A 13517-nucleotide genomic window follows, 5' to 3' on the forward strand; every position below is an offset into this window, starting at 1 on the left:
ACTCTATACCTTTCCAAGTCGCACGCTCCCGTACCTGGTGGTGGTGGTGGTGATGGCGATAGGGCTTGCCGTTGTCGGCCTCACGTATGTGGGAAACGTCACGACTGACGCCCTGGGGGAATGTGCGTCCTGGGCCGACTCTAAGGTCTCCCGTACCTGTCGTATTACGGCGCTGTCGACAGCACGTCCAATAGGAATGCAGCCCGTGCAGCCTGCTTTGCGATGGTGCTCTCCGGCAAACCTCTAGTGACAACTTGCTTGCTGCCATGCAGCCACTACTGTCTGCTTGTTCTGCGTCTCTCAAGACATAATAATAATAATGCTAATTTTTACCAAGGGTTTGGCAGGAGGTACAGACAAAATAACGCTAAAACGCAATGATGTGAACAGAGACTACGTGCGCGGTGACCCGTTCCGCGATGAAAAGCACGCAAGCGCAAGCTTGACGCAAACGTAAAACGCAGCAGTGTGCGTGTTTCCTCAGAAAAACCGGCTGACGCTTCCGCACGCGCCGCCCCGTTCACATTTATTTTTGTGAAATTTTTGTCAGAGCCGTGTACTGGGCTGTACACGGCTCTGATTTTTGTGTTCTGGCCGTTGCGCTCCTCTGCTGTACTCTATCTCCGGTGGCTTGCGCTTGCGTTGCCTACGCCGATAAAGTTGAAGTTGGCTGAACTGCTTGCGGTGCGTAGGTGGAGTGGCCTGGCGCAGAGAGTCTCTCCGCGTCCATGACATCGATCCGCCGTAAGCGCATGCAATACGCAAGTGTAAACGTAGCAATGTGAACCAGCCTTTAGAGCTACCGGTCGTGTACCGGCCGCACCGCTGCGGTATACTGTCGCCCTCAATCCCACTTAGCCCGCTTGCTCGAACGTTGAGAAAATTCCTCAGCGGCGTTCCCGGCCTCGTCAGTGCTTCGGGCACGCGCTACAGTCAACAACTCTGCTCGTCCTGCCAAAAGATATAGAAAGCACTGCCAAGGGTGTATAAGGGACACAACCAGTGTTGTACCCGCTACCCGAAAAAGGTAGCGCAATACCGATACGCGCTACCTGAGCAAAAAGTAACGAAATCCCGATATCGTTACACGTACCTAAAAGTAGCGGAATACCGCTACCGTTACCCGTAAAAAGTAACGCGATACTTCATGCGCTATTTTTAGGAAAGAAACAAACAGTATCGTTGATGACGTACTTCAAACGTCTTAAAATAATAAAATAAAACAATATCTCAAAATAATAAATCGACGTCCAATGGAGGTTACACGTAGGTTGCCTGAAAGCTAAAATTTTGAAAACCGTTTTTTTACAGATTTACTAAAGCCTACTCGGTATCCTGCATATCTTTTTCTATTCCTCTAAAGCAAATAAAGCACAAAGCAAGTCTACCGATAAAAGGCTCAGCAGCTTTGTCACAAAAAAAACTCTGATTGCCCTGAACGAGAAGTTAGTAAACATACCATGGTGTGCTTTTTCAAATTCGACGTTGACTTCCTTGACGCACAGATAAAGCTTTCCCACCGAGGCGCATAGTAGACATCTGAACACCACGCTACTGTTTTGTACTGTAGCAGGCCATGGTCCCTCAATTGCAGCGGACTAGAAATGGCAACTGTCAAGCACCTCAGCATACGTGGTGCAATGTCATGTGGAATGTCATGACTCATAGCTAGCGAGGACGGCTCCAGAATTGAGTGACGTCAGTTTGCAGACAACTCCGACAATGCACCATATCTTCAAGAAGGTTCATCCCAAATAGGGAACACGTGGAGGACACATCCTCTTTGTAAGATAACGGCCTCTGTGCCCTCCTTTCGTCTATTTGCCCGGTCTTCCCAGAATGAGTTGTGATATCGGGCAGCTTGATCGAAGGCAGGCAGAGTGGAGGTTTGGTGATAGGTCGAAGTCCAGTTGTCGCGAACCCCAGCTCGGAAAGTAGCGGTAGCGCTCAAAGATTGCGCTACCGCAAATTTGTAGCGGAAGTACTTCTTTCGTTACCAGTTTAAAAACGTAGCGCGATCTCTACTCCGCTACCGAAAAAAGTAACGGATACGGTAGCGCCGCTACTAGTAACGGCGCTACGTACAACACTGGACACAACTGGGCGATCTCCTCAACGTTCGTGCAAGCGGGCTCACTCGTCTGGCTTACAACGTACTTTCTGACATCATCTCGCTGCCGCTGGAACCATCGCCACTACCCTGTGTCCAGCTGTGCCTTATTCCAGCTGCCTCATTTTCCCCTTGGCACCGACGCGGACCTCCACAGGAAGCACCGCTTCGCGTCTGGGGCGGGAATGATGTGGCGGCCTGTGGACGACGGCGACGTGCCACTACCGCGCGCGCCATGGAACAAGTCTCAGTTTTATCTGCAACGTCCTGCAGTGAAGCCGCGGGTTCAGAAGATCCCCAGGACATCCGGCCCTCCGGATATCGTCGCCGTTCAGGGCTCATGTCTATGGGGATACCCCCCCCCCCCCCCCCAAAAGAAAAAAGAACGCGAGGGAGACCCCTAATAATTTTCCCGAAGCAGAATGGTCCGGGAACTACTACCGTCCGAAGCTACGAAGGAATCGCGGCGTGGTCTGTCTGTAGCCACGACGCGGCGCGCATGCGCGGTGATTAGACATGGAAGGAGAGCGGGACGCGTCGGCGGCGGCACTGTTGCAAAACTTGGGGGGAAGTCGCAAAATTTAGCGAATTTCGTGGTCTGTCTAGCGACAAAATTTTGTATCTGGGAACAGCGGATTTTTGGTGGCTTTCTGGTATGTTCAGCGACTTTTTAGCGACACAAATCATGGAGACAGGAAGAATCGTGATCTTCCTGTCACATTTTGGTAGACGGCAAGCTCTGGCGAATAACAATATGAAAACGCGCCATCTTTCGCTGGCCTAACTGCTCCAGGCCCATCCCATGTCACGGTGAGCTCCAGCGTCGTGCAGTTTGGTTGCTGCTATTCGCAGCGCTAGTTCCTTCGAGCTGTTTCCAGTTTGCCCCTTTTCTGACGAACCGCGTTGACTAGACGCAAGTTCCGAAATGCATCCTAAGTAAGACAAGAAGTATACCGCAAGAGCTTGGTGATGCTGCCTGTATTCAAGGGATAGCTGTGTCCAAATAAAGACTGTGACTACGGTGACTGTGACACAAGGGCCCAGTACATCTATTGCAAGTGTGAGATTTACGCGAGGTTGTCAGACATGAAGAAGCGTAGTAAGTTGCAAAAGGACGACAAGGCATCAGAACCTTTTGCAAGCAATAAACAAACCATTCTGACTCATTTTGTCATGTCCTCTCTTGGTCATCTAGCACGCTCATTCGCTGAAACGTCCTGGTAGGCCTGTTAGCACATTGTTTCATAATGTGCAGCGAATAAAAAGGGCACAGTAGCGGCAGCGACTTTTTTTTAGCGACCTTCGGTTTCAATTTTAGCGACTCTTAGCGACTTTTCGGGACATCACTAGCGACTTCCTGCGTATGAGTTTTGGCAACACTGGTGCAGCTGTGGTGGTCGACAGGTCCAGACGTGTCTGCGTGGGCGCGCCATGGGTTATGAAAGCTGTGCGGAGGAGCGGCGGCGAAAGAAGGCTGAGGCTGCGAGACGACACCGCCAAGCTGAATCGGAGGAAGCCCAAAAGGCTCGTTTGGCTGCGGATGCTGTCTGGCGTAGCGTATACGTAGGATCGTGTAGCCTTTGTGATGGGTCGTTGAAGGGTTGTGTAGCCTTGGGAAGGGAAGTTCCCAAAGTTTTTTTTTTCGTTGCTGTTTCAATTTTGTAAACAACCTAATAGACCTGTACCCGAGAAACGTCATCATGACGTTGGTAGACAGACTGAAGCCGAAACGAATCGGAAGGGGAGGGCTGGGTTCCACGAATGGGACACTTGTTCGCTGCCTCCTATTGAAAGAAAAGTAGGACGCGAGGTCGCGTCCCTTTCAGGGACCATCGTAATCCCCTCAAGACCGTGGTTTTCGGGCACGACCTTGTACGCCCCTATAGCTTCGAGCACAGTTCAACCCTACCAAATTGGTGGCGCTGTCGAACACTATGACGTCACTTGTTTACAAACAGGGCGATGTCTATTATCGTAGAGAAGAGACGACCTTTCTTTCAATGCATTTTTATCACCTATTCGGTACTTCTGTAAGTTTTCGGCACTTCCTAAGGAGACATAGTAAATAATAGCAGCAGCCAAGACGCAACACACGGGACAAAGTACTGTTGTCCTACTGACTTGCTTCCGTCGTAGCTTCCTTAGAAGTGTTACGGATATAGTGGACCTTCCCGCCAGGGGAGTTGCATATATAAAGAAAGCAGTCAGATTCCATGATTCTGCGCAATCTACATCGTGCGCTTCATTACGAACGTTTTGAGGTTCCACTTGTGTATTGATACGGAATGTATTAAAAAGTAAAAACGAGAACTCTTCCGACATATCACGTGATGTGGTCCCCTATCATACCCACGCATTCCCACATTACTTCCGGATACCACCTCTTGGATCAACGATGGACCCCGGAACAAAAGTTCAAGGGAACGGGAGCTCATCCACGGACATCATTCAACCTCAATGCCCATATCAACTGCGGTGGACCATTGGACAACTTCGAATTGATTATCTTGTGTCTGCCTTACAAACTCTGCACCAAGAGTGGTCAATTTAGTAAAAGACTGCAGAAATTCATCTCTGTGAAGTATTATCTCCCGCGGCGGTGCAGGCCGGCGAAGACGTATCTCGCATAATCATCATAATAAATGCTGGCTTCAAACGACCTATTGTGAAGAGATACTTCATAGAACGTTCTCAAGCTCAACACGTGTGTTCAGTGCAGCCAGGACGGCATGCCAAACATTTGAAGCTTGGACGACTACTTAAATGAAGACCGTAGTATATCAAAATAAATTGTGTAATTGAAAGAATGAGTATGGTTTCTTTTGTCAGCTTTGTGAGTAATTTAATCGTAAGGATCAGCGTATAGCAAAGTGAATATTTTCTTGGGTCGCCCTTGTGCATTTAATAACGCCGCTTAGTGTGAATTGTAAAAAAGGCGTTTAGCATTTCTCTCTGGCGTACATGGTGGGGTATAAGAGCATGCTTTCTGAAAGTAACTGGAATGTTCACAAGGGCAATTACTCATTCGCCGTAGGATGCTTACAATCCGTTCTCAGCGAATCCTGAAGAAGGACGCAGAGTCTCTCCATAGATGTCGTGTTACCGCCGAGACGGTAAGAGCCGTTTATAGGGAATAGCCCAATACACGGCTCTGGAGACCATTATGGAGACCTCTGGAGACCTGACGGCGTAGTGGCATGGGATCTGGTCCGACTTCAAAGGAACCTCTGCCGACATTTGCCCTTGCAGCGTCTGAAGAAATACAGCCCGGGTTGGAACTCGCGCCATAGCTATTTACAGCAGCTTCTGCTGCTACTACGTAACCCGAGAATACGTTATGTTCTTGTTCTTTAGTGAGTTGCCAATACGGGACACCGTTAAGTTACAGTTAACCTAACTGTGGTTCTTCAGAACACGCCTATACCTCAAAGACCCAGAGGGCGTTACATGCGAGGAATAACGACGCTATGGATCAGCACCATTTTTTCTTCGTCTCTGTTCATGCCCCCAGGAAAGATTTGAACGTTTCTAAAGAAAGGCTAGTATATTTTTTTAGATTGCAGTACGATACCCCTGACTGGGTGTACACAGGATGTACGGGTACTATTCCGCCTCAACCCACAGCTTCCTTGCTGGTCAGCCTGATAAGAACTTTGAAACAGAAGAGTTGTCCACCCGCATCCCTTCCCCTGAGAACAGCTTCTGCATCCAACTGAAAGGGAAAAAAGAATACAAGTCCATTGTTTTATCACCATATATATAGTGGCTCGCAGTGAAGACAAGCTCAGTTATAGTCAATGTTTAGTCAGAGCCATAAGTTATAACTCATACCCGTCCATTTTTCTGCTATACGCTCTCCATTTATTCACACGAGCGATATCCTCACGGAATATTCTAGTGGAAGAAAAAGCGAAAAACACTGCCTCATAGAGCCGAAGTTCCGACCCGTGTTATGTTGAGCATTCACACGCTGCGGAATATCGGGAGTGGCGTACTGCGCATTTAGCAGACGACACTTAGCAGACGACACCGTCAGCGTGTTTTCCTGTCGTCTGCTACGGAATATCTTGTAGTTGCGCCGCAGGATATTCCCCATGGTTAGCAGTGAATACGTGAAGACACGACGTTGAGCGCTCGCGCTCACGTGACAACAGAAAGCTATGACGTTTTTCGCATCTTCCGCTTCTGGGGAAATGTCGGTCGTGTGAATACACGCTCTGTGCAACGTACTACACCGACTCGCACGAACTGCGTTCAGGCTTGGTGGTTAGGCCTTCATAGGTGTTGCAATTACGAAGCCTTCGCATTCATCCCCTCAGGTAGATTGACAGTGACGAGGCATCACAGATGATATGACTAGTTACTTCCTATCACTGTAGTCATATTCTTATGTTCACTTGCACCACGCTTTTATCTTGTCTTTTCCCGTTTCCAAAATCTCTCGGCGTCCTCCTTCTGTTGTTTCTTTGATGTGCCCTGCACACAACCATAGGTGGGCATTTTCCTGCGGCCTCACTCATCCTCACCTCACGAAGCACAGACTTTATTGGCCTCGCTCATCCTCACCAAATTTTCTTCACTAGTAACTAAAACCTCAGTCGCCCTCACCCTCACATTCCATTTTAAATTTTGCCCTCACAAACCTCACTTCAGGGCATCGGGATCCCGAGAGACCTCACCATCCTCATCCTCACATGCCTTCACCTCATGAGGCTATTCACAACCCTTTTGGCCTCACGTATCTTCACCTCATGAGGGTCCTCATCGTCATGTGTCGTCACCTCATGAGGGCCCTCATGTCCTCACGGCGCCTCACTACTTTCGCCTAATGACTCACATGGCCTCACGAGTCCTCATCCTCACGTGCCCTCACCTCATGAGGGCCCTCATGGCCCCACGACCCCTCATCCTCACGAGCCCTCGCCTCGTGAATACTCATGGCCTGACGTGTCTTCAAGTCACTAGGAGGCACATGAGCCTCAAAATAACTTTCCGTCATGTTCACATGAGACTTCGGCGTTTAACTACTGCGCCGGTAGTTAGTAGTAATGATACTGCGCGGCATTAAACTATTTATAGGGTTTCGTGCTGTGCTTGGATAAATTTGGTAACAGTTGTTACTGTCACAGTGAGGTTTAACGTTAGCGTTTGGCATCAGCAAAGAGGAACCCGAACCCATCACCTCATCCGTGAGGCTCCTCACGGAATACGATGTACCCTCACGTATTGATGGCCTCACGACGACAGGCCTCACGGTGGGCCTCATGAGGGACAATGCCTCACGACTGTCCTCGTGAAGAATATTCAGCGTGGCCTCGGCCTCATTCACCCTCACCTCACCGTCGTGAGGTGAGGGTGAGGCGTCTTCATGAGGGTCCTCATGAGTGAGGACGCCCAGCTATGCACTCAACTTTCTCTGCAACGTTCCAGCAGCAACAGCAATTAAATAATGAATTAAAATTAATGATGATGAATGGGGAAATTCGCCACATGAAGTGCGGCCCATACCCCAAGGCACAATGGACAGGATGAGATGTGGTGAGATGATGAACGACGCCGGATAGGGGTCGATAGTCAGTGGGGTCAGTGAGACAACATCAAAAAAACGCTAGGCCCACAGTCCCCATCTCCAAACTGCAGTGAGTGCGATGTTGTCGAGGACACAGAGCACATCCTCCTCAGGTGCTCCATGTATGCCGACAGTCGCAGGACCCTAGAAATAAGTCTGGCTCGCTTGGACGCCCGGCCATTTGACCTTGTCCTCAGCCATTCAATCACCAAGCGGCTGCAATGAAAGCGCTCCAACGTTTCCTCGAAGAAACTCGTCTGAATGACATTTTGTTAGACTTTCTGGTCCCTTGTTTGAGTCAAGTGTTCCCACTAGTTTCCCTCGGCCCTCCAACTACTGGGTTTTCTTCTCATTTTTATTTATTTCGACTAACTGCGGCTATTATGGTCTGGGGTAGCCGGTCTGACTTTGTCGCGACTTAAATCCCCATTTTTTTCTTTTTCTATCACATCACATCACATCACATCACACACCACACAAAAACACAGCACACAGGTACGCAGGCGCATCACAGGGTAGAGAGGAGACCTGTGTCCCGGAGAACAACCTGGAAGAACTCAAGAGCTTGGCGATGGTCGATCTGGTTAGACCAAGGGCCGCGCGGATGGTTGTCAATCTGAATGGTACGGCCGCGATCGATTGCAGGCTACACCGCAGAGCTGCAGCAGATACCCACAGAAGCAAGGAATGTGTTCTCTCTAGTAATAACGGCCCCAGCTGGTGCATGACGGCCTAGTGTGTGCTAGCATCGCAACGCAAATAGGGTAAAGCGAGCAATTACCGGCAAAGCTTTCTCGTCAATATTCCACCACGGAACTTGCAATGCAGACTTTGCTGTGTACTCTTTTCCGGCGACCAGAGGGCAGGGGACGGCCATATGATTGCAAGCGTCTGTTTCGAAGGATTCCAGAGCCGTCAGTGGATCACCGTAACGGAACCGGCCTTTTACATCGACGTGCATGACATCGGAAGCCCTCTCTGAAAATATGAAATCAATTATCATGCAACTGCAGCAAGTTGGAGCATTTGGTGATCAAACGCGTTAAAGCAGCAAAGTGGCGACATTTACCGTGGCTAGAAACTCTGTCCCATTCGTCAGGCTGTCCATCAAGAGTTACTATGCGGGATATTTTCGCTTCCGGTGGTGTACTATAACCAGGCCCCCACATCTCCTCATAGAGCCCATAGTTTGAGGTAATTCTAGCAACGCTGGGCATGCAACCAGTGGTGGTGGTGGTGGTGGTGATGGCGATAGGGCTTGCCGTTGTCGGCCTCACGTATGTGGGCAACGTCACGACTGACGCCCTGGGGGAATGTGCGTCCTGGGCCGACTTCTAAGGGAACTGTGCCGACATATGTCTGAAAGCGTCTGAGGAAAACCCAGGAAAAACACCAGACAGCACCGGCACCGGGATTCGAACCCGGGTACCTCCCAGTCTCGACGTGACATGGCCAGCACGCTAACCACTGAGCCACGGGAGCTGGTCATGCAACCAGTGAGAATTAACTATGATGCCTACCATTCGGCCAATCAGGAGTCTCTCAGCTTGCAATGCCTCGACATTCGGCCCGTCCTGGCTAACCGGCCGTAGAAGCCCGTACGGACCCTTTCTTCCCTCCGGGCTGGTGACCCACAATTCGCATTAACCTTTAAACACGTCACACCAAACCCTTTAAATACCATGCCAATGATGAGGACGGTGCCCAGAAGAAGAACAGTCTCTGTTCGAAATATCGGCGGCTCCTGTCCTGAGGCAACTTCCTTCGTACCGAGTTTTACTGGTTTTCATGCTTGACGCTCGTTATTCCAAAACAAGTAAGGCAAATTTTTGGTCAAAATACACATTTATTTGGTGCATCGTATTGACTCAAAAGTCTGACACAAATATTCACCGTGCATACAGAGCCCAAAGCGTCGAGTTCCTTGACAGACTGCAATAAAAAAAAAAAGCTCGAACTCGCAAAACACCCACACAGTCTAAGCGAGCGACGCTCACATGAGTGCATGCGATTTCACGGTGAGCATCTTCTTTCGTTGCTTACAGTGCATCAAAGGTTGCGACAAAACAGGAAATGCTTGTGTCGCGCTGACATCGAATGCTCTCTCCGTTGTCACTGCATTTGAAAATGCGACGGCGCTCAAGAGTGTTCCTCAGGCGTCGGCTCAACTCTGCATTCCAGTTCTGAACTGGAGAGACTGTTCGTATAGGATACATGTGTCGAGGAACGTCATAACACGCGGGTAGTCACTTTGACACACGAACAAATCCGCGAACACACATCTCTTTGAACAATTCCGTCATATATGGTGTCGCTCAAGGTGTTCTCGTAACTGCCCGCCAGTTTTGTGTTCTTCCTTTCCTTATCTCCTTTGTTTTTTTCCTTCTACTTTCTTCCTTTCCTTTTCTTTCTTTTCCTTTCCTTCCCTTTCTTTACTCCCCCACTTTCTCCTTTTCTTCCCATTTTCTTTTCTTCTTCCCTTTTCTTGTTTGGAATAGCAAGCCGACCTTCGTCTTGCTGACCCTTCCTTTCTTTTTCTTAAAAAACATATCCCTCCCCCCCCGCCAGACTAGGAGCCCGCGAAAGAATGGTATTTCGAAACGCTGCGGAGTAATCTGCGGAGCGGGCTATGTCTTTCGGCCAGCGGGAATCAACTATGATGCCTGACGCAGTAATACCACGTGGTTATGAAGTGGAAACATCTTTTTTTTAGAGTCGCGAAGACCTGTTGCCCACCTCTGTGAGGACGATAACGGCAAGCGCTTTCACAACCACCACCACCGCGCAGCATCCACCTTTGCGGCTCATTATCTAAAAGTAGCAGTTAAGAATGCTTACATGATTTTGTATGCTGCTACGAATGAGCAGAAATAGAAAGCAACAAAGAATCGCAGTGAACTAACGACTGCAACGAAGTGGATGGCATGGTATGGTATATGTGACTATACACACGGCGATTTTCGAGGAAATGAGCGATAGCGTGTTTCTAATGTGAAGTGGTAATGAGTTACAGCTTCTTCTTGAAAAAAAAAAGAAAAGAAAGGAAAAAAAGAGAGAGAAAGGAAACAACTGAAATACTACACCGCAGTTGGGCATACACTTACCTGCAACAAAATCGATCTCGAACTGTACGCGTTTCCAAAACGGCACAACGCATGGATCGGCCTTGCATTCGGAAGTGCGGAACTCTTTCACGTTGACGACATCAGCAGCTGTGAAGAGAATAGCAATTAGTCGATAATTTAGTCATTACATGCGCTATGTTTCGAAGTATACAGGTACGCGTAACCAGTAGCGTAGCCAGACCTCCAAGGTCGGAGGGGGGGGGGGGGTCATGATACGAAAGCTCGCCCCCCCCCCCCAACCAACCACGTATTTGTGCACACTGCAAACTCCGAACAAAAAAAAAGAAAAACGAAAAAAAAAAAAAAACACACACACACAAAAAAACACACGAAAGTACTTGATTTGGATGTCCACAATACGGTTACATGTACAGGCTGCCATGACCAATGAGGTGGTGTCACGAGATTGGAAGTATTTTGAAAAGCTCATAATTTGAAAACCATTCAAGAGTGCTGCTTCCATAGACGCCACGAACTGCAAGAACTTTTGCGATCGTCACACTGCCCCCCCCCCTCCTCACCCATATATTATGTTCTCCTCGGATGTGCACGATTCGCGTGGGTCTGTCCGTGGCAGGTAGGGGGGGCTCGAGCCCCCCACCCCCACCCCCACCCCCCCTGTGGCTACGGCACTGCGCGCAGCACGGGGAACAGATATGTGCCCTATTTAAACACAATTTTCGTAACGACTCTCAAGCGGTCGATTGTGGCAAAATGGCCGGCATGTCTTTGCCACAAGTCCACAGTAATAGTCCTCGCAATTGAAAGGACGTAAAAGAAAGGCAGGAACGAAGCTCTGCGAATCAGTATACAAGTACGCTCTCTGTGTTGTGTCTTAATTCACTCCGAGCTGTTGTTCGTTGCGAACACCGTTCGAATAGAGTAAGCCTATTCGATTCGCATTCGAAATTTCAAATATTCGCCCAGCTCTACCAGTTACATTTCGAGTTACATTTGGGCTTCGATTTTTTTCCACACTGCGATTTTTTTTTTCATTGAAAAAGTGGGATATCTAGAAACGGAGCTTTTGGTATTGAGTGCGCGCATTTCTTGTGTGTCTTTTTCCACATCTTTCGACAGCTTGTTCGACGCCCACATTGAGGATTTGCAATATGTCCTCTCCAGATGTGAAAGAAACTCAACGGAGATCTAAGGTTATTTCATCAATTATACTGCTCAATATCGTGAACCTGCGACTTAAAGAGAGACTTCGCAAGGATTCGAGAAAAAAAAAAAAAAAATTCGGCGAGCATCATATTAGGTGAGCATCGCTCACGGTCATAGTTTTCTCGCGGCATAATAAGCCATAACTTATCAGGACAACCACTGGAAAAAAATCGTTTTCTTGCTTCCCGATGAAAGGCATGTACGGAGGGAGCAGCGAATCTAATGATGGTCTACACAATAAAGAATGAAACGAATAACAATGACAATACTGATACATATAATAAAAACAACCATCACAGTTTCGTATACCTCACGATCACGGTTGTCTTGCGACGTAATGCCGCTACTTGTTAAAGCATTAACATCCAACTTTGGTTCGCAATTCTCATCCTATTGACCTGCCTGATCCGAACAGCTTGTGGCCTGAGCATGGCAACCAGACAGCGATAATAGCGCAAATAACCGATGACGGGAAGAAGAAACGGTACTATTAGACTGCTACAGTTTTGAAAGAAAAACATGTTACTGTTTCGGCGACGTACTTACAAGTGGTGCATGGTTGTAGTACATGGATTTTCTTCAATGGCGATTCCTCCGCAGCGGCAAACCCAACAACAACTAACAGCAAAGTGTAGGCAAACATGACGTCGATACTCGTTTAGGACGACACAGCGAAGTGCACGTATGCATTTATTCTTCCCGACGCGCGATAACGTTTGGAAGCAGCGTTAAAGCGCATGGGACAAAAAAAAAAAAAAAAAAAAGAAAAAAAAAACAGTCACGCCAGTCAGAGCAAGGGCATGTATTGTTTCTAATCGCTTCCAGCACTTTCGTATCTCTTCTGATTACTGAAAGTATTCCGGGTGCAGATTAAACACTTTTAGATTACATTGCGTGGCGTGCCGATAAAAAAAATAATAATGTGACGGCTCGGAAAGTGTAACACGATTCTCACCGTCAGCTGTGTGTGAATCAATGTTTGATGCGTTTTATAACGGTATGGTTGAAGTGGGCATTGCACTAGACTATTGGAAAGTCATGATGATGGCTTCGTGATCCGAGAAATGGTCGCCATACGGGAGATGGATGTGGGCACTCATTACTCATTCGGGTGTATCACGGTTCCCCCGCTCATTTTCCCCTGTGTGTCCAATAAACCCGAGTACCCTGTACCCGAGAAACGTCACCATGACGTTGGTAGACAGATTGAAACCGAAACCAATCGGAAGGGGAGGGCTGGATTCCACGAAAGGACACTTGTTCGCTGCCTCCTATCCGCCAATTGCGAAAAAGAAGAAGAAGAAAAAAAAAAAAAAGAAAACAACAGGGCGCATGCGCACATCCCCCTCTCCCTCGTGCTTCCCGTCGGGTTTCGAACTGGCTGGAAAACAGACGCGATTTCGCCGCTGCTGCAAGCTAGAGTCACTAAATAAGCTACGCTTCAGAGTATCGACACTCAGTTCCAAGAGCGAGCATACGCCATCTTGTTCCCGCGCCACGCTACCCATGCGCCCTGCGCCCGTTATCGAACGATGCCATCTATCGT

At 48.5% G+C, this 13517-nt stretch overlaps 1 protein-coding gene across 1 annotated transcript; it reads right to left on the reverse strand.

Moving 5' to 3' along the window:
* Positions 1 to 5635: 5635 nt before the first annotated feature.
* LOC135384217 (uncharacterized) lies at positions 5636 to 12694 on the reverse strand. The gene is made up of 4 exons (XM_064613427.1): positions 12518 to 12694; positions 10784 to 10891; positions 8461 to 8657; positions 5636 to 5822 (listed from the first exon to the last, which is right to left on the reverse strand). Exons 1-4 carry the CDS (start codon positions 12612 to 12614, stop codon positions 5724 to 5726), a joined length of 501 nt encoding a protein of 166 aa, XP_064469497.1. The 5' UTR covers positions 12615 to 12694; the 3' UTR covers positions 5636 to 5723.
* Between the last annotated feature and the right edge of the window lie 823 nt (positions 12695 to 13517).

The sequence above is a fragment of the Ornithodoros turicata genome, chromosome 2 (assembly GCF_037126465.1).
Source record: "Ornithodoros turicata isolate Travis chromosome 2, ASM3712646v1, whole genome shotgun sequence".
NCBI classification, from domain to species: domain Eukaryota; kingdom Metazoa; phylum Arthropoda; class Arachnida; order Ixodida; family Argasidae; genus Ornithodoros; species Ornithodoros turicata.

Bases quoted from the DNA above. Each gene is read 5' to 3' on its own strand.
- LOC135384217 (XM_064613427.1), bottom strand. From the start codon at position 12,614: ATGTTTGCCTACACTTTGCTGTTAGTTGTTGTTGGGTTTGCCGCTGCG. The intron at 10,892-12,517 runs GTAAGTACGTCG...TTCTCTTCACAG, and splicing joins ACTACAACCATGCACCACTT to CTGCTGATGTCGTCAACGTG. The intron at 8,658-10,783 runs GTAAGTGTATGC...TCATATTTTCAG, and splicing joins CGAGATCGATTTTGTTGCAG to AGAGGGCTTCCGATGTCATG.